Raw genomic sequence first — 21381 nt, 5'->3', positions numbered from 1 at the left:
TATTGAGCTCATACCTATTGACTCTTCTTACCTGGTGGATTTGTATGTGGACCTTATTATCTGGTCTTATGCTTCAGATAATGAGGTATGCATCTATTGGTGTTTGTGTGTTGAACACTGGAACTAGATATTGAAAGACTGATTCCTTGCCTGATTGGTATTTATGGCAAAATTCTAACCCTCTTACCTTGTGAAGTTATGTCTAGTTAAAGAGGGAAAACCAAGTTAGTCTGATGGTTTTAGAAGTGCAAAAGTGGATGATTTGAACTTGGTTTTTGACTTTAAAATGCAGCTATGGTTTTCATTTATTTCACCATTTTCAGTAATACAACAATAACATTCCATATTTGAAATTCCTCTTAAATTGGCTTCATTAAAGGATTGTGCAACTGTTGTTGTTGAGATTAACATGTTGAAGATATTAAAATTGAAGACGGGTTTCAAGTTAAACCAAAGTGGAAAACATTAAGACAGCTACATGAATGTTCAAAATAGAATTACATGTGCAAATATAATAATATTAGTTTATATTAGTACAACATTCCATTGGGGATGAAGAATAAAACCCCAAGAATCATAATACTAGAAGTAATTAAGTTCTCTCTCTGCACCTGGGAAGGAAGACCAGATCACAAGAAATAAAGCTCACTGGATAATTAGACCTTTAATGACTCGTGCAATAAAATTTTGCTTCAGTTATCAGGTCCCATTGATCTATACTTGTAGCGATTGGCCCAGAAGAGGTAGTGCAGGAAATTTAATCCACTTAATATACACATCAGCCAGTAAAACCTCTCAAGGTGATAATGATTCAAGTTGCTGCCAAAGAGCCATGGTGTGTGTCCATAGGCACTGGTGACATGATTGATTATGGATACAAGCACTGAGCTGAGGTAATATCCCATAGCCAGTGAGGCCCAGGAGAGAGATGTGGCTAAGGATCTCATCCTTGATGGTGCCTCAGTGAAGAAAAACTCCATCATGCCAGCCAAAGTGAAAAGGTCAGCTGATCCAAGGAACAAGTACTGCAAAGCCACCCAAAAAAATGTTATAGGTAGAGGTTCTGCAGAATTTAGTAGCCCCAGTTTGGCTGCCACCTTTTTTCGCTTTGTTTCTACCAATGCTGCCACTGCCATGGCTATGATAGAAAGGAATAGCCCTGTCCCTATTCTTTGTAAATGTGTTATCCCCATTTCAGTTTTGGTTATTTTTCTGGCAAGTGGAATGATTACATGGTTATAGACCGGAGCAAGGATCATGATAAAGAGAACAGGGAAGACAGGGAGAGAAGCTGGTGGGATCTTTAAGGAGCCAAGCTTAGTATTCATTGTAGCAGCTTGTTGGACTGAAAAGGTAGAGAGCTGAGCAAGACAGCAGTTTAGCATTATGGTAGACATGAAGATTGGGATTATCCTTAATACTACCTTGACTTCTTCTACTTGCTTGACTGTGCATTCTAGCATTGGGGGGGCATTCTGTTTGATTGCTGCTTTGTTAAGGAAGTTGAGACTTTCTGTTGGTTCTTGACTTGGCACCTTTTCTTTTGCATGACTGTCTTCTTTGTCACCTGTTTCTGTTATATAGGTTGGGCTTGAGGTTGTGATCATGACAGCATTGCTAGAATTTCTAGATTTGCATGTGTTGTAAATTGACGCAGCAAGAACCTGTTGGACAAAAATGAAAAGAGTTATCTTTTGTCAGCTCCAGCTCTACAAATTTGTAGTGTATTATACTTCAGTTGGTCTAAACTCTACCTTCAACATTGTTGTGATGGGGCTTCCTGAAGGAATTTTAGTCCTGTAAGTGGGAGAACCTAGGAGGAACACTGGAATGGACATCAGTATTGTTGCAGTAGAAATTCCAAAACCCCACTGCCAGCCTTTATTGTCTTCAATCCACACTACAAAAGTAACTGCAATTAGAGCTCCACAAGAGAGGCAGAACACATAGTAGTTAAAGTATGATGACCTCTGTTTCCTTCCTTGTGTGGTGGTCTCATCAAACTGCTCAGCTCCATGTGGTGGAAGAGAACCTTTTATCCCTCCAACACCTAGAGCCACTAGATATAGGCCTGCAAATAACATCACTGCTTCTGCACCATGAACTTCCTGGCATGGACTATTAGCGTTCACTAAGATGCATGGTGGTGGTTTCAAGGATGCAACATGAGCTTGAATTGTCAGTATCAGCAGACCCTGTTTCATTGGTCAGAGTTTGTTAATAAGACATGTAAATGTGGAATATTATTGCAGGATCTTTGGAGTAAATAAATTTTTTTCTATCATCCAATTCTCAAAGTCTATAGGGTGGACTAACCAGGGTGTGACACCAACAGTCCTCGGATTTTGCTTAATATAAGTTAATATAAATGCGTTTTAAAGAACCAAATACCCTGAAGTTGGACAGAGCCGATTTCTATTTGGTACTTGAATTTCTCTATTGCCAAATTGTTTTTTTTTTTTTTTTGGGGTGATCACAGCCAAATTGGATGGTTAATTTCATTAATTATGCTTGACTTTTTTCAACTGATCACATGGTATGACAACAGTCTATTGTCCTCTTGTAGTGGGCTGTACTACCTAAATGGGAGATCGATTTCTTTCCACCAATTGAAACTTCTCAAAGAACCAATGGCTGCAATGGCAGATCACCTATGGGGTCAAGCCAGGTCACAACTGAAAGAGATTTGACACTATGGGAAAACGGTTTTTTTTTTTAATGTAACTCTCTAATGTCATTGTTGACTGTCTTTATGTTATATTTCCTTATTTCTGACATTCATATTTCAATTAAGTCATTGATGTTATTTGATGTAGATAGTAGGGACATTAACAGGTGGGTCTAGATTTTTCCCTTTTATTTTCCAACATCATCTTTGCCATACCATTGGCACATGCATGGATGAGTTATTGTGTGGTTCATCCTGCTGTAAAATACCATTTAGATATTCAAAAAGGTGAGTCCTACCACCTATGCTTCATGCCCTACTTAACAGTGTTGTCAAGACTAAAGAAGGACCTGACAGAGCCAACTTGGTGATCTCTTGCCTAACTCATGGAGCTAATTAGTGACAACCACCACAGAACTTGAAAACAGAACTCCTATATATCATTATTTTGCTATTTTGCATGACTGTTAGAAGCTATGAAGGTTTTGTTGGAAACTCACCATAAATTCTATTGCAGCACTAGTCAAATAGATGCGATAAGTACTGAAGAATGCATCTGCCAAAAAGCCACCAAGGAGAGCAAGGAGAAAGGCTGTTCCCATGAAATTGGTAACGTTGTTGGCAGAACTGGATGGAGAAAAATGCATGAATTTTGACATGTAGAGCACAAGATTGCTTGCATTGGCAAGGTATGCTAGGTTCTCCAATATCTCCACAACTAAGGGTTGCATTACAACAAAATCACACATAATAAGTGTTATTTGCCATGACCTCTACTTTATTAATCAATTTACATTTATATGCTACTGCAAAGAAAGAAGTTGTTTTTCTTAACATAATATTTAGGATGTTTTATTTCTCACAACTTAAGGATTTCCCCCCTTTCTAACAACCGATTTATAATATCATAGTAGCAAGCATTTGAAAGAAATATGAAAAAATAAGTTCAGTGACAAAAAAATAATAATAATAATTCTCAACTTTTTTTACAACCGTTGAATTAGCATGTTATGATTAGTGTTTAATAAAAGTGGTGTTAGTTGTAGCCTATGTGAAAATAATGTTTCACCAACCACAACTTGCCACCTTGTAGAAAAAGTTGTGAAATTTTTGTGTCCATAACATTTGCTCAAATGAAAAATGTACTTAGTTCAATCTAAGCTTTACTAACCCAAGACAAAGGAAGCAGCGAGCATGCCGCCATGACGACCTTTTAAAGCAGGCCTGTTCCTCCAATCCACATAGCCTTGCCAAGTGTTTAAGTGAGCTTCATCCTACAGTGATAGGCCAAATGAAAGTAGAAAACAAAACAATAAATTAAGCAAGGAAACTAAGATATAATATATGAATGAAAAAAAAAAAAAAAAAATTATGAATGGGAACTCCACCATCTCTTTTCTTAATACAAGGGATGGTAGTGATAGAAGACTTCAAATATTTATTTTTCTTTCCTTCAGACAGGAGAAAGGAAGGGAGGTGGGGGGTTGGTTGGGGCCTGAATGTTGGTAGAAAGCTTGTTTGAGAACTTTTTAGTCAGATTGGGAGTGAGAAATGGATTCTTATTTATAGACTGAAAAAGTGGTGGTCCAACCAAGAAGAAAGGTCTAGAATCTAGATGCCATGAAAGTGACAATTCATTTGTCAAACCCTTTTTAACTGTGGATTGTTTAGTGTTGACATTTTCTACCACACACACATAATGAGAGAGAGAGAGGTTATTATCCAGGATCTCTTTGTTATAACAAGCTATATCTGAGATGAACCAAAGTAAAATAGGGAATTATCAATTAAGTTGTCCCATGAGTATGAGTTTTGATGTTCTCATTTGTACTAATCGACTTCTAATATCTTATTGTTACTTTTGAATCAGACTGAAGATTTAATAACATATTGAAGAGTTTGAAGTTTAATACACTAGTACTTATCAAAAATAAAAGGGTGACTGTACAAATGTAAACATCTGATTTTTCTGAAGTGCAGATATTACTTGCTACTTGGAAACCAAATGTGGTGTAGGATGATTGCCTGAAGACCCGAATAGACCTTCACTTGTCGACACATTTAAAAGTATCAGGGAGTTCATTTCACTAGAATCAAATTCTAAAAGCAAGTGGACTGCATGATTAAATGGGGGGTCATAATGGAATAATGTGCTTGAAGGCATGGAGATTGGGGATTCTAGCTTTTCAAACATGCCCCACTGCCACACTCGCATTCATTTCATAGTCACTCACACTACTAGTGGTGAGAGCACTGTGTTAACATTAATCTAAAAAGATCAGTGCTTTGTGTGCTTGAACTATTTCTTGTATTATCCTAACCTGACCTTTTCCTAACATTGAAAACATCATGCTTACACATAATAGCCATTGCTTCTGTGAAAGCATGGGCATTAGATCTTTTATGACTTGTAACAATTTACGTGACATTTGTGTTATGTTCTGGTATAGCACTCAGCTTGGATTGAATTTGCTTGGTACTACTAGAGTCATCTGATTGTGCCTACTCAGTATATGGTGCTGCCCGAGAGTGCAGGTTTCCTTTCCTATCTGTAAGTCCATGTCCCCAGGCCATTTAAACATGTGGATGTAATCTACACACACAACTGTGGGTGCATGGTCTATGAGATTTCGACGTTGGACGGCTATATATGCCTATAAATGATGGGTCCAGCATGATTTACTCCCCCATGTGTTGCCAATTTGCCAGTACGTTATAGCTTTTCCTCATTGAATTTGATCCAGACGACCCTAATAAAATTTGTAAATAAATAAACAAATAGGCAAACCCGCAGTTTTTTCTTTTAAAAAAGATGTTGAAAACTTTGTTTGATTGGAAAAACCAATGAAGCTAGGGAGAAAGAGAGAGTACTCATCTTTTGTCATGGTGTGGTTGCAACTTGCATGAACGAGAACATTCTAACCATAGATGAGAATGCAAGTTGTCTAAGTAAATGGTGGAAGTATATGGATTACTTTAGGTTGAGTCATTGTCTTTTTGTGATGATCATGATATAGAATATAATGTAGGTTCTAATTTGGCTACACTCACGCTCTGGAAAGCTTATCTGAAAATTCCACTTATGTGGTTGATAGGTTTTCTTACGCCAAGAAAGTTAAAGCTAAAGCCAACTAATTTCAAAATCCATTAAAGTAAGGTTTTGGTTCTTTGTTCCTGAAGAATGTAGACTCCCCCAAATAGATCCGTGGTAGGGAATATGAATGCTTGCAATGATTCCTTGAACTTAAGAATATTTTCTTGATAATCTAGACAACCAAAACCACTATAGTTAGAACACATAAAAATTTACAACTTTCTCAAATTAACTTTACGACCTCAGGGTCCATCACAGTTTGCAATTTTTTGTTTTTGCTTTAATTACTTACATATTAGGTGGTAGGCTAATTTGAGAATATTGCGAAGTTGTGGTATTCTTATAATGTCTCCAAGGAAATATTTGTATTTTTATTAATTTGATTTTGTTTTCTCAAAACGGGTTTAAAATGGTTTGGCCCATTTGGGTGGTCAACTCGGTTTTGAATTTGATGAAGAGTGATTTCAATCCAAAATTCTGTCAGTAAAGCTAAAATTTTTAAGTTACTAGGGTCAACGCTAATTGGTCCATTTCTTGACCAAACTTTAATTTTACGATCCAGATTGGGCCTATTGTTCTTAAGTTAGGTTTTGATTCTTTATTCCTGAAGATTTAGGTCCTGTTTGGTTGCCGAGTAAATGTTAACTCACCACTCATCACTCTTTATAGCCAATTAGTTATCACTCATTTCTCATATCTCAAAAATTCTAAAAACACTCCCATCCTTGTTTGGCAACCAAACCCACTTCTGTTTTCTGCCTAAAATGTAAAAACTCACCTTTTTTGTGGGACTCCGGATCTGACCACTGTACAGTGCACTTATGCTCCGTTTGGATTGAGGGAGATGGAGGGGAAGTAAAGTAGAGTAGAGTAAATTTAGCACAAAATTAGCTTATTTTTAACCAACTCTACTCTACTCCCCTCCACTCACTCTCCTTCCCCCCTCCATCCAAACAAGCCATTAGTTCTTCCCCTTCCCACCCACAAAACCCAGTTCACGCTTCTTTGTTATTGATTTCGTTAACAGAGGCTTTACAATTTGGGTGTTAGGAAGATTGTTTCAAGTATTGGACCTATTGGGTGTATACCGTATGAACTATGAAAGGGATAACAATCCAGCTGCAGGGGACAATTGTGTTAGTTTGGCAAATCAGTTGGCTCAATGTTATTATGCTGAGCACCTTTTGTTCAAGCAAAAGGCAGTTAAACTTCAACAAGGCTCAACAAAGTGATGAATAGCCAAAATAAATTTTTTAAGAAAATTCAATACGAAAATTCGAAAAAATCCTTGACCATCAAGATCTCCTTTGATCTAATCTTGACCTCATTTTAAACCCATAAGACAAAAAAAAAAAAACAAAGCTTTCAAGCTTCAGCTTTTTTTAAAAGAGAGAAAAAATAAAGAAGAAAAAGAAATCACAGTGTTTTGAGGGAGAGAGCCCCGCCGGCCACAGATCAAGCCTCCCTTCGATCAAGCCTCTATTCAGTCAGCAACTTCCTCAACTGGATGGGCTCTCTTCGGCTAGCCAAACGCTTCGGATGCAGCAGATTTTTGAGAGGAAGAGAAGTGAGAGGAGGAAGAAAGAAGTTTATGGAAGAGTAAAGGGCAAAATGAAAGAACTGAAGCAGAGGAGGAAGTCTGAAAATAAAAAAGAAAATAAACAAAGAAAAAGAAAGGAAAAAAAAGCCAACGGTAATAAGAAGTAGATGTGACAATACACTGCCATTGGGGGCCACCAGTGCACAATAATTACACTTTTGCGAGTTAACAAAACCATAACTTGAAAACAAGCTTAGGCTGTTTCCAAAATTGGTAAACATATCTCGAAAAACTCAGTTTTGCTAATTAAGGTGTCGTTTGGATTCAGCGTAAACCGCTGTATCTAAAGTTGCGTTTTTTCACTTTTTTGTTTTTTATTTTTCCTCACTTTACGTGTTTTAGGAGACAATTAGTATCATAGTAGCATTGTTTATCACTGTTTACGTATTAAAAAATATTAAAAATGAGTCTCATGATACTATTCACACATTTAAAAATTATTTTGCTATAGTACTTTCAGTTTTTAGTTTCAGTAACAATAAGTTCAATCCAAACGGACCTTAAGTGAACTGATCCAAAATCATCCAAACAATGTTTATATATGTGAGCTCAATGGATTTTGGGTTATGTGTTAACTCACTTTTGCAAAATCCAAACAAGGCCTTAGACTCCCCCAAATAGATTTGTGGCAATGGGAATATGAATGCTTGCAATAGTCCCTTCAATTTAAGAATATTTGCTTGCTATCTCTCTTATTAAAATTTCTTGATAATCTAGACAACTAAAACCACTATAGTTAGAATACATAAAAATTCACAACTTTCTCAAATTAACTTTACCACCTTACAAATGGGTCTATCACAGTTTATAATTTTTTTTTAATTACTTATATATTAAGTGACTAGGTTAATTTGAGAATGTTGTGAAATCGTGGTGTTCTCATCAATGACTCCAAGGAAATATTTGTGTTTTTACTAATTGGATTTTGTTTTCTTAAAACGTGTTCAAAACGGTTTGGCCCATTTAGTTGGTCAATTTTTTTTTTTTACTCAAAAACTCCATTAGTAAAACTAGAATTTTTTAGCTTCTAGGCCCGATGGTTATTGGCCCATTTCTTGACCAACTTTAACATATCGATCCAGATTGGGCCGATTGTTTTTGCGAATTGATAAACAACCCTAAAGAAGCATATTAATTGACAATGGCCACCAAATTGCTTCTTTTTCTTCTGAGTAACGGGTTTCGTGTGTGTGTGCGCGCGTTTTTTTTTTTTTTTTTTTTTTTTTTTTTTTTTTTTGTTTAATGGGTAAAGAATTGCCTATGGGTTGACCGAATAACATTACTTGAAAATTTGAGTGGGCTAGCATTGTGGCTACCCATTATATAGGACTTTGGGCTATATGAAAATCATCATATGAGCCCATCGTCTTACTTTACATATGTAAAAATGTAAACAAATAAGACGTAAAAGGCATCATTATAACATTGCACCTGACCGAAGCCTCCACGCCTGTAACTTGTTTATAAGGAAAAAAAATATGTAGTAGAAATAAAAATTGATGCAAAAGTAATTCATGACTGGGTTAATTCTACTCTCAAAAACAATTTTCACCATGCATGTTTTATATTGGATTGCAACTTTGCAACAACATTCTCAAACAAATTCCTCATATGAAAATGAGACGCTTTCATGACGCGAGCAGATGTGCTGATATCTTGACTAGAAAATGAACTAATCTTTAGTAAGAATTAGTTGTTTTTAATAATCCTCTTGAGCACATTTGTATTTTGCTTGTACTATGACAAATAATATTGGTATGTACTATGAGTCTATGAGAGGCTTTTGCTAGTGCTCTTTTCGCCCCAAAAAAAAAAAAAAAGAAAAAAGATAAGTCAATTTCATTGGTAGACTATCCCACATTATATTGAAAATATAGTATATAATTTTGAGTTTTACATTTACATACATTTTTTCTGCTGTGGCTTACTGCCAAACTTCTTCTATCATTTCTGAATTATTTATAGAGACAGAAATGCAAGGGTTCAGCAGTTAAGGGTTTTTTACAATTAGATTAAACTAATTAAATCGATTTAGATGCACGAAGATATTTCGCATTTACACATTTTAGGAACTTATCGATATGGGACACAACCTTAAAAGAAGTCCAGTTTGTTTTGACCATGGAAGCATGGACCATTCGTAAGAGATCGAGAGAGTAAGTTTAGGGTCATGGCCAGTGGGCAATAGAAGTGTAGGTTTGTGAATCTATGGTCCACTAGTAAAGCATTGGGTTAGGGGGACCAAATTTTCCTCTAATTTTTTTTTTTGGAAACCTATTATTTGATTATTTCTCATGGTCATCATCTTCTAGACGACAATTACTTCACCATAGATCAACTCATTTCCGTTTAGAGATCCAAGGGAGTATGCTTACCCAATAAAACTTAATATTATTGGAAAATTATTGTTTCACACTTTCTAATGTGAAATATTTCACACAATATACACACTTTCATACTTGGTGTTCACATATTACAAATAAAGTAAAAGAATGTGATTTGTAGGGTTGATTAGTGGTTGCTAGTGGTTTTAGGTTAGTTGGGTTTGAATGTCTTGGGATTGTTTTTGTGATATTTTGGGTTAAAGTTAGGAAAAGAAGTCGGAGATGAACTTGGAGCTTTTGCTTTATAGTAATGAGGAAACTTCTATTGGGAATCACAATTTGATTCCTAAAACCACTCTAAAAATAGGAATGCAGGGTACAGTGTTAATGCCATAAAAGATTTAAGTGTATCTTTCTTGCCATCAATTGATTTTGAAGTGAAATGGTACAACTCACGGTTCGATAAATGATATTAGAGCCAATGTCATAGATTTGAGTTACAAGAGTGTCATCGTGAGAAAGAGATTGTCGGGGGATTACAATTTGACTTTTTACAACTGCTTTGAAAGCAGGCCTGCGAAGTGCGATATTGAATACCATAAAAAGATTTGAGTATGTTTTTCTCATTACCAATTAATTTTGAGGTGGAGTGGCATAGTTCACAGTCCAATAAGCTTAAAAGCTAACTTAAGCTATTGGTTTTGTTTGTGTAGAATTTAAATTATTGATTATATGTTGTCCTCAATGAAATGCCTCTTATGTGTTCATGCATATTTCTTATTTATAGACAATATGAAATTAAGTTTTGATTTTCTTGTTGTGGACAATTTTTTAGGAAATCAAATTTGCATTTACAATAAACACATCATTGGAATCCTTTTATTAGTAGGAGAACCAACTTAATGAAGAAACGTGATTTTCATTATATATTTTTGTTCTTAGAATATCGTCAAGGAACAAAGAGAAAGGTATTTTGATTTCTTAAATAGTTGTTTTTTTTAATGTTTTATTTTTTTTTTAATGGTGGGCACATAAGTGAATTATGGACAAAATGATACTTTTTAAATCAAAAATGGAAAAGGGCAACCCAAGCCATAAATGGGTCATGTGCAATTTGTTTATAAAGTATTTAATGTTGTATTTTATCTTGATTGTCAAGTCAATACTCAAAATGAAAGGCTCTTGCAGTAAAATTTATAATATTTATAATATTAGTAATTTAAATTAATTAATAGACGCAAGCTTTTTTTGCAGAATACAATGATCTAAAGATTCTAAACAGATGCCCGAAATTGATCAAATCATTGCACTTGACCTTCGATGCATGTGTCTGTAACTCTTGTATGGCATGAATATTGTACAAAATTAATTTGCTTGTCATTGGTGAACCTAACTTCTAACTTCCTATTTCCATTGTGTCATGATCATTGGGGGATTTTGATTTTTGAGGCATATTCGAACGAATTAAAAATAGAAAAAGAAGTGAATTTTATTTTAATTAAAAGCAACATGTAAGTTAGACCCAAAAAAAAAAAAAAAAGCAGCATGTAAGTTATGACGAATGAAAGCTATTCCAATAGTGGGAATTGTATTCCTGTGAGATTTTAATAGGATTTCTGATAAAATTCTTACACAAATTCCCTGAAAGTGACAATCTATTTTGTGAAAGTACATGTATTTTTCTAAACTTAAGAACTAAGAACGAAATTATTTTAGTTGGATTTTCTAGAATGTAGTATGTTTTTGAGATTCGAATGTTTGAAGGTAATTCAGATTGAACGAACCAACCAACCCTTATCGTGCTTGAGCTCCTGTGTGGTCACTATCAAGGTCTCCATAGACAATGAAAGTTTGTATGTGCTGTTTGAGATTTTTGAAATTCTATTCCTAAAAGAGGAAAAAGTTTAAACCTCCAAACCTGGTTTAGAGGAAACTTCCTTCAATCAATTACGTGGCAGTTATAATTAAGAAGACTATTCACATATATTTTTAGTTTTATATATATATATATGACTTTTTAAATGAGTTATATAACATATTTAAATAATACATATGAATAGTTTTATATATATATATATATATATGACTTTTTAAATGAGTTATATAACATATTTAAATAATACATATGAATAGTTTTATAAATTGTTATATTGTTCGTTAGAGAAAATTCTTTCAAACTAGTTTACAGAAAATCTTGTTCTGCGATTAACTATTGTATAGGCAAGAACTTGTTCATTATGCTAGTCTGGTCCATTGAGTGTCAATAATGTTCTATGTACAAGCAAGTTGGCTGTTAAAGCAATTATACACGAGAGAAATGCAATTCTAACATGCAATTATAATCTAGAAAGCAAGTTGATTTTGATTGCCAAGTGGCTACCAATTTGAAGTGAACAGAACAAGCTGAAAGTAAGACCCGGAAGTTATAATCTATGAAAGAAGAAATTGATGTATATACTTACAATAAGTGGGGTGGGAGAATTCCAACTCTGGTTTTTTCAATGAGTAAAATTGAACAATACATTATTGTCACGTTTAGGTGAAAGATGTCAACTTAGGTTGTCTCCCATATCTATTTTTTCTTCATCAAAAAAAAAAAAAAAAAAAAAACATTGAAGAAATGCAAAAATGCAATGTAAGTGTGGGTTTGGAAACAAGTCCACGTCCACGTTTGGCACTGTAGTGCGTTTTCAGCTTTTATTTTTTTTTCCTAGCCGCAGTTGTTGACCAAGTCTTCCGTGAACAGTGCACCCGTGCACTGTTCACGGACTCACAAACTTCACTTTTCAGCCACTTTTTCATTAAAAATGGGTCTCACTGCACTATTTATACATTTAAAAATTATTTTGCTACAGTGTTTTCAGTTTTCAGTTTTTAGTTTCAACAAAATAAGTTCTATCCAAACGGACCCTAAGAGCATTCCCATCAAGGGAGTCAAAATTTTTAGAATCCATTTCAAAACACTACTTTTTAGTTTTTAGCACCTCACTTTATAATACATCAAAAATTCTATATTTTTTACCACTTCATTTAAATATTATTTTTTTATTCTCTATATGTTTCTTTCTCTCTTCTTATCTGTGTCTCTCCATTTCTTTAAAAACCCACCACTTTCTTCGCAAACCCACACCCACAGTTAGCCACTGCCGACCACCACCATTGAAAACAAAAAATAAAAAATAAAACCACTTGTTGATGCCACCACAACTACAACAACTACCACTGTCACCACCACCCATAGCCATGACCACCAACCACCAAAATTATAACCAAATCACAAAATCAAACCCACAACCTCATCACCATTCACCACCAATGATCGGAAAAAGAAAAAGAAAAACAACCCTCCAAAATCACAACCAAATCACAAACCCATAACCTCATCACCACCAACAATCGGAAAAAGAAAAAGAAAAACAAGCCACCAAAATCACAAATCCAAACCCATAACCTCATCACCACCAACAATTGGAAAAGGAAAAAGAAAACAACCATCGAGAGAGAGAAAAAGCACATCAATGCCATCGCTTATGGCCTGATCCATACCAGCAAGTGAATCGGCTTGGTCAGAGTCAAGTGAGGCGGCCAGCCACCAGCTACCACAATTCCAATGACCACCACGCCAATCAGAGACCCATGCCGATCAACTTGATGACCCATGCCGAACTCTTAGTCGATGACCCACGTCGATCTCCTCTCAACACCGATGCCTACGTCGGTCAAAGACCCATGAACCCAGACCCACAAAATCAAATCACCTCGCAGTTAAGTTCTACCTCCATATCGGCGGCAACACTCCAAGGCGAAGTAGATTTTGTGCCCAATGGCGTTTGGGCTTTGAAGTTCCCCACCGACAAACCTTGGAGGGGAGGAGCTCAAACCCTGAAATAGAGAGAAATAGAAGCTACGGGAAAGAGAGAAGAGGAAAGTGAGAGAGGACAGAGAAGAAAGAAAAGAAAAATAAAAAAAGAAAGAGAAAAAGTGACTGTTGGGAATAAAAAAATAATATTTGGTTTAACATTTATGCTACAGTGAGTTGTTATTGATAACAGCTCATTGTAGCTGTGTCAAAATTTTTGGCATTTGAAATCTTTGATGTAGGGGTTATTTTTGTGTGTTGGTGGTAAAATTTAGTTTTTAGCATTTTTAGCATCCTTAATGGGAATGCTCTAAGGGAATTTAAGCTTATAATAGCTTTGATGTGTGAGGGTTAAAATTTTTTAGGGGCCTGTTTGGATATCACTTATTGCTGAAAACTGAAAATACTGTAGCAAAATAATTTTTAAATGTGTAAATATGAATTGTGGAACTCAGTTTTAAAGTTTTTTTTTGTTTAAAAAGTACTTGTGGGTCTCTTGAATGGTACATGAGACTTACTGTTTTTCAACAAAACATAGGAACGCACGTTTTCCGTGCGTTCCAAACACACACTAGATAGGTTTGCTAAGTTTAAACATTTTAAAGCATTAATTAACCATTTTCAATTTCATGTATGTGGCAAAGAAGAGGAACAAGTTGGAATTCTCAGCGTCATAATCAAGCTTAATATGTAAAGGAGAGGGGGCATAGAACCTTTATACTTGAACGCTCATTGTGTTGATGGGCAATGAACATTGAACAGATCCCCCCATTTGAATTGGTCCAATAAAAAGGGGACCTTTGCCCTGTAGCTTTGGACCATTGTTTCATGCTTTAGTTTGAGTGCTACGGAAACGATAGAGGCAATCACACATATGCACACACACTGATGCGGTTGTCGATTACTGCTAAAAAATAACCTAAACGGGAACAAACTTTTAAAGCATTGGACCACTATTTTTCATTTGTGAAATCAAACCTACACCACTGCAGCAGAACCTATATTACATATCCTTCTCATGGTATCAATCAATGGTGGAGCTGGATGCTTCATCTATGGTCCAACTGTGAACCTCTCTCTGAACTCTTACAAATATCTTTGCTAGGCCCACTTTGTAAATCATTGTTGGTGCATCGAATCCCAGATATCTTCATGGAAGTAGATTAATATATAGAGATGCTTTTAATTTGGATAAAGGAGCACACAACAAAATGAATTCCTTGTTTTTGATAGGTAGCCTTTTTTACTTATGTCACTTCTTCAATTAGATTGTTCAGATAATATTTGTGTTCAACCAGTTCTATTAATTGTCATGGCCAGTACATTCCTTTTTTCACCAAAAGAGAAAATTAAAAAAAATCAGAAGTATCACTTTCTTTTTCTTTTTCGATAAGCATATCACTTTCTTTTTTACCCCTTTATTAAGTTTAATGTTCAAATTTTAAAATATCACCTTTTTGCAATTTGTACTCCAATTATGCAGTAAAAACAAACACACACATATAATTCAACCGTTTTTGTTGCACCCTTTTAATAATGATAGCAACCGTTACAACAAAAACCTAATATATATTTTCACTGCCTTGTAATTGGAGTGGCAATATGCAATTGATAGTTTGATCTTAAGGTCTGTTTGATTGGAAGAATAGAAAATAGGAAGGAAGTAAAAAAGTGGATAAATAGAAAATATTTAGTTTTTCCTTCGCATATTTGGATGAAGGAGTGGAAAAGTGAAGAGATGGAAAACTCTTTTGCTTGGTTGAGTAAAAAAGTGAGAAGATAAAAAATGTAGTTTGTATAAATTTACTCTCATGCCTCTAATACATAAAATACAACTTTTTTAATAGTTTATAAAAATTAATTTTTTTTAAGTACTACAAACTTACAAACTAACACAGCTAATAAAACATCTAGCAAAAAAAAAAAAAAAAGTTGTGTTTGATATGAAAAGAGAGAGAGAGAGAGAGAGAGAGAGAGAGAGAGAGAGAGAGAGAGAGAGAGCCAACCAACGTGGTACAGTGAAAAAAAAAAACAAAACAAAACAAAAAATCAAAAACAAAAACAGACAAAAGAGGTAGCAGCAATAAGCACGAACATTTCCTTAAAAAATAAAAATAAAAAAGCAACATTAATAAATAAAGGGGAGGATAGATGGATAATTTCATATCAAATTCACTCTCTCCCCACTTGTCTCTCTAATTTTCTCCCCAAATTAGGGAGAAAACTTTTTCTTCTTAAATGGTGGGTCTCGGGGGAGAAAACTCTCCCAACCCAATTTTCTCCTCTCACCTTTTTCCTCCTATTTTCTCTCTCCCTCTATCATTTCACCTCCAACCCAACATACCAAGGATCCAAGTCCATCCCCATCTCCCTAACTATATTAGAAGTGCCCTTTAATCTTTTCTCTTTCATTTGAAAATTTTGTTTTATAATTAAATTAAAGCTCCCTTTTCTTTTATTACTAAATTTTTTTTTCTTTTAAGAAATCAACTTGTTTTCTAAAAAATTGACTCACGTTTAGATGCGATTAAAACAAAATGCCAAAAAGCATTTTCAGTTATTTGCCTTATACGAAAAAATCATTAATATTTATTATTGTTCTAAATAATTATATGAGCAAAAGTTTTCAAACATGAAAACAAAACCAAATGGGGAAAATTTTCCTAATTTTGGACTATTTGGGATCATCATTGGGGAAAAACAAACCCCTAAATTCAAAACCTAGGTGAAAATTAACTGAAGAAGCAATGGGCATGAAAAAAAAATGTCATATAAAGAAAAGGTCAACGAGAGTCAACAACCAATCAATGCTCACTCTATGGACAGAGAAAGGGGTGAAAAGAGAGAAATTATCATTGGGCAAGTTTTTATGGTGTAGAGTTTATTTGTTCATGGTCAATTGAAAAATGCTTGAGATAAATTTTTTTTTTTTTTAAATTACAAACTATTGATGCAGTAAGTAGATACTGGTAAGTAAAAAAGTGATATAAATAATAGATCCAATAAAAATTTGCCACAACAACATTTTGTAAAAATGTTATAAAATAATTTTTGGTTATAGCATCACTCGTGGTCTATTAAGTATATAACGTCCCAAAAAATGTTTTAATGCTTTTCCCTTTATTATTACTTTTTGTTCACACATAAAATTTTTATAAAGTCTTAGATTTTCTACAGTGTCAACCACTAGAAAATTCAAAATATTATTACATAAGTGATGATTAAATTAGTCATTTGATGAATATGTTACAAATTTATAATAAATATACATTTTATATATGTGTGTATATATATATTTCTATAAATTTTATTAAGTATATGTGTATCATACAATACATGATACAATATATAGTACCAACAAAAATTGTAGGGGGACAAGGATCGAAAGCCTTTAATAAAGAAAATAAGGGCATTTCCAAGGAGGAGAACTTCACAAAGATGACTTATTTAACTAATGAGGAGTTCGGGATGTTGTCGTTGATGAAGATGTCGAGGGCTTCTACTTAACCTCAGAAGGCCGAGAATCAGGAATGAAGGGAGCACGATGCAATCCCAAGGGGGACAAAGGTAACTTGGTATTGAACAAGGAAGAGAAGAAAAAGGAAGGACAAGGTAGCCATCCCCTCCGCATTAAATGCACTGCAACCACTTAGTTGGCCATACTAATGGGGAAATGACCATGAACAGTGTTCCTCACAGCTCGTATTTTGGTGTAAAAACCTTCTAGTAAGGTCTTGATGGGACAAGTATCAAGAAAGTATGATCACAACCCTCCAAATGTAAGATCCAGATGCATCCTTGCTAAGTTATATAAAGCCAAAAAGCACTTGGATCAAGAAGGACGTGAAAAGGAGGAGAGAAAACAAAAAGGGAGAAAAACCATCCAATTGTACCTTCCTCCTCGAACTGAACCCGAGAACGAATACTTAGCCAATTTTCAAGCTATTTCCAGTTGAATGTTACCACTTCGCATATAGTTTTTGGTCTTACTTTCATCTCCTGTTACATAACAGGTACTTAAAGATTGACCTTACATCCCATCTCTAAAAATTAATTGTGTGAGTGAATAGTAACTGGATTAAAACCAACCTTAGTCATTCGATCTACTTTTCACCCCCCATAAAAACAAAATTAAAATTCAATTCACAGTATAATTCACATTTTGACAACTATAACTAGAATCAAGCTTCAAGGAAATGCTAGTGGCGACTGGCGAGAGTGACACAAGTTACAATTGCCTTTAGGAATGGTCGCAATAGAACTTTAAGATTATTAGGTAGGGAAAATGAAATGGTGATGCAGAAGGATAAGGAGAATGAGAAGAAGTCTTGTTTCCAAAGCTTCAAATTTGGGAAAAAAAAAAAAAAAAAAAAAAAAAAAAAAAAAAAAACCTTAAGCTTCCTTATTTTTTCACGTTTTGGTGGAGGAAATTAAGGCACGTGCAATCCACATGTTGTCTTTGTTAGTAAATGGATCGAACATTACTTGAACTTGGGTCTATTGAGTACAAAGTACAAACACAAAATTGTTGTATCAAATTGGCAAAATAACATTTTAGAAGGTTTTAATACAACAACATAAAAAGTTTAGAAGGATGTTAATGGAATTTGACTAATTTTCTATATTGATCTTGATGCAAATATTAATGACATTACCCATCAAATTGAGGTGTGATTCTTAAATATGAATTTTTCGAATGCCAGATCTACTACTAATACCTTATAGTTTTCTGTAATTGAATAATCTTGTCTTATTAGTTATTTCCTTGTTTTTGTTTACCTAACATGTTATAGATTATTCTTATATATCTATGCATTTGGATATGGTCTCTTTAGTGCATTATCAAACCGAGTTAACTCAATCTATCAAAAATGAGTAAGGATCATAAGAATAATAAATTGTTTTAAGGGTCCAATTAACAAATGTCCTTAGAGCATTTATTAGTGGACAATTTTAAGAAAGTTTTGATATTACTTTTATTAAAAGTATAAAAAGTTGTAAAAAAAAATTAGCTATTTTTTTCTTTACCCATAAAAACTTTTAAAATACTCAATAAATCAATACTCTTAGGACATTCATTAACTTTTTCTCCTTATTTTAATTTGACTCATTTATTTTTCTCAATTTTGTTTTGACTCTTACAAGCATAGGTTAAATCTGATCATGTTTTACTTGAATTGATCATTTGCCGAGCGTACTTAAAGGGCAAGGTGGACAAATCTCACCAACTTAAGACACTATACCCGAGTCAAGTTTTATCTCAAAATTCTAAATGAAATCCAATGCAATAGTTACTATGCAATTACACTTTCAATGATTGAGATAAGTTTTTTTTTTTTTTTAATCACCTTTAATCTCAATTCTCGATCAAAAATTTTTAACATTCTATTTTTAACTTTGCAATACCCCCAAGGAGTCCAAATCCGTAGAAATCCCAACTATCCAAGCTACTGCTAATAAGACCAAACGACAAAAAAGAAACAAGTTAATTATGTCATATATCCAACTATACAAGCTACTTTGAGGCCCAGCCAAGACCATACAAATTAAGCAGTAGTATTTTTTTATTAACAAAAATAAAAATAAAAAATCTTGTGAAGCGACAGGGTGGGACCCACACTTAAATCGACGTGGTCCAATGAGGACCCGACGTGTTGGAACCCGAGCCGAGTTTTTAGTGGTGGGAGCGTGGACTGTTCTAGCTAATTCTGACGGGAAGGTGACCAAAGTCAGAAGAACTGTTATCTTACCTGTTCACTCGTTTATTAGCCCTTCATTCTAGAGATCGTCACAGTCCGTCGCTCAACTCAACTCCGAAAGCGACTGATTGGACAGGATTCCTTTGTTTTCTTTCCCTTCTTTTCTTTGCCTCGTTGTCATGTACCCAACCGTTTATACGGATATACCCCCTCTCTCCCTCACTTACCAAATTACCCCTACTATCTTTCTACCTAATTTGATGGCCATTTCCATTTGGCCCCTAATTTATTTTATTTTATGTTGAAAAATATTAAAATCATTTTTAAGTATATTCTTGTCCAATACATTTATAATAAAAAAACTTATTTTTATTGAATCATTTTATTTGAAAAAAAAAATGAAGTTGTATCGTGGTTCTAATTAGTTCAACAAAGTTTTTTTTTATAGTTGAATAAGAAATCTGAAATTTGAATTTCATCTATAGCAAAAATTAATTTGTGTCGTATCTGATAATAAGAACAGTTATAATAGAACAGATATTATAGATTGAAATTATATGCTATGTATTAAAAAATGAAATTAGAGTTGTATTAAAAATTAAACTCTAAAATTAAAAACATATTCAGATGTTGATACTAAAAAAGTTATATTTAATTTGTTCCTTACTAATATTAAAGTGCAATGGCTATTATGGAGTTGAGTTATGTTACAATCAAAACAAATTATTACAACAGTTGAAGTGTCAAATTTTCATAGGTCAAAATAAAATAATAAATTGGGACCTATTAAAATTAAAAACAAGAATTTTGTAAAAATATTGTGAGATTTTGTTGTATTTATAAAATTTCTCTATGGATTTAGATGCAATATGATGCCATTTTAGTGTCTTGCTTACAATTATTATTGTATTAAACTTGTACACATAAAAATTGAAAATAACTAGCTGTGATGTAAGACTTACGTACTCTTACTCCAAGATCCAACTCAAATATATGTTTTAATTATTCATATCATATACTAAACTCAAAATTTTGCAAATTATATTACTAGTTAAATTCTTTTTTTTATCTCGCCTTTAATCAAATAAATTGGTTAAACTAATGCATAAGTCAAATTGAGTACCAAATTGTCACGTGACCTCTATATCATGTTCTATTGGGTCTTTTTTTCTCTTTGAGGAGAAAGAAAAACAAACAAACAAACAAACAAACTTAACATTGGGCTAACTTATAATTAGCCTAAACAACTTCAAGTTGCAACGTGTATAATAAAAAATCAATGGCACTGTAACTTAACAAAATGACTATTTTATTTTATTTTTTTCAACATTTTTCTCCAACTTGTTCTCTTTCTCTCTCATACCTGAAGCATACAGTGGCCGGCCTAAGGCTTAGGTGACTGTCATTGGCTGTGCGGTGGTCAGCTGATTTGGCCATGATGTGGCTCTTCTTGGGCGTGTGATGGATGAGCCCACCAAAATTTTGGATGTCTTAGTCCTACTAGCTTCTATGGCTGCTCTCCTTTGCCACTCGACTTGGCATCAGGTCTTCTTAGATCATAACTTATGCATCACAATTTTAACGACAAAAGACATTAACCACAACTTTCACATCAACCTATTTTCACTTTTTTTTTTTTTTTTTCCTACCACCTATTTTCAATGACTCATGGTATTATGACACAAAAGTTGTGTCTATAGATTTTTTTATTGACACTCATCAATTCATCACATATCAGAATTGGAGAATTTATTGGCAAAAATCTACATGAGAGATACATTAAAAAAAATTTAAAAAGACAAAAATTAACATGGAAGATAGCCTCCAAACACAATAGGAAAAAAGGGAAAAAAAAAAATAAATGAGTATATAATTTTTAAATGAAATAGTGGTTAAAAGAGAAGAAAGTTTGATGTGAAATATATTTGAGAAATTGATAGCTAAAATAAAATATAAGAATTTTTATGCAAGAATTTGACTTAAACAACACTTGCTCTAATCCCAAGTTGCAAGGCAACCCTTCCATCTATAGCTTATTGAAAGTTGAAACTTGCAAGTTCCAAATTCATATTATTTTATGCTATAATAAAAAATAAAAAATAGAAACTTTTAAAAAAAAGTTATTCTTTTAGCTAAG

The 21381-nt window shown here is 33.8% G+C and overlaps 1 protein-coding gene across 2 annotated transcripts; it reads right to left on the bottom strand.

Annotated features, from left to right (window-relative positions):
* Positions 1-455: 455 nt before the first annotated feature.
* LOC115964164 (protein NRT1/ PTR FAMILY 4.6) lies at positions 456-4216 on the bottom strand. 2 transcript variants are annotated; one of them, XM_031083511.1, is made up of 5 exons: positions 4057-4216; positions 3840-3942; positions 3169-3386; positions 1755-2195; positions 456-1664 (listed from the first exon to the last, which is right to left on the bottom strand). In XM_031083511.1, the coding sequence occupies exons 1-5, from the start codon at positions 4057-4059 to the stop codon at positions 693-695; spliced, it is 1737 nt and encodes a 578-aa protein (XP_030939371.1). In that variant the 5' UTR covers positions 4060-4216; the 3' UTR covers positions 456-692. The 2 variants fall into 2 exon arrangements, with proteins under 2 accessions (XP_030939371.1, XP_030939372.1); XM_031083512.1 differs by lacking the exon at positions 3169-3386.
* Positions 4217-21381: the final 17165 nt, after the last annotated feature.

The sequence above is a fragment of the Quercus lobata genome, chromosome 10, assembly GCF_001633185.2.
Source record: "Quercus lobata isolate SW786 chromosome 10, ValleyOak3.0 Primary Assembly, whole genome shotgun sequence".
Taxonomy (NCBI): Eukaryota; Viridiplantae; Streptophyta; class Magnoliopsida; order Fagales; family Fagaceae; genus Quercus; species Quercus lobata.
Note: the sequence above shows the minus strand (reverse complement) of the source record. Positions and strands in the feature narration are given on the sequence as shown.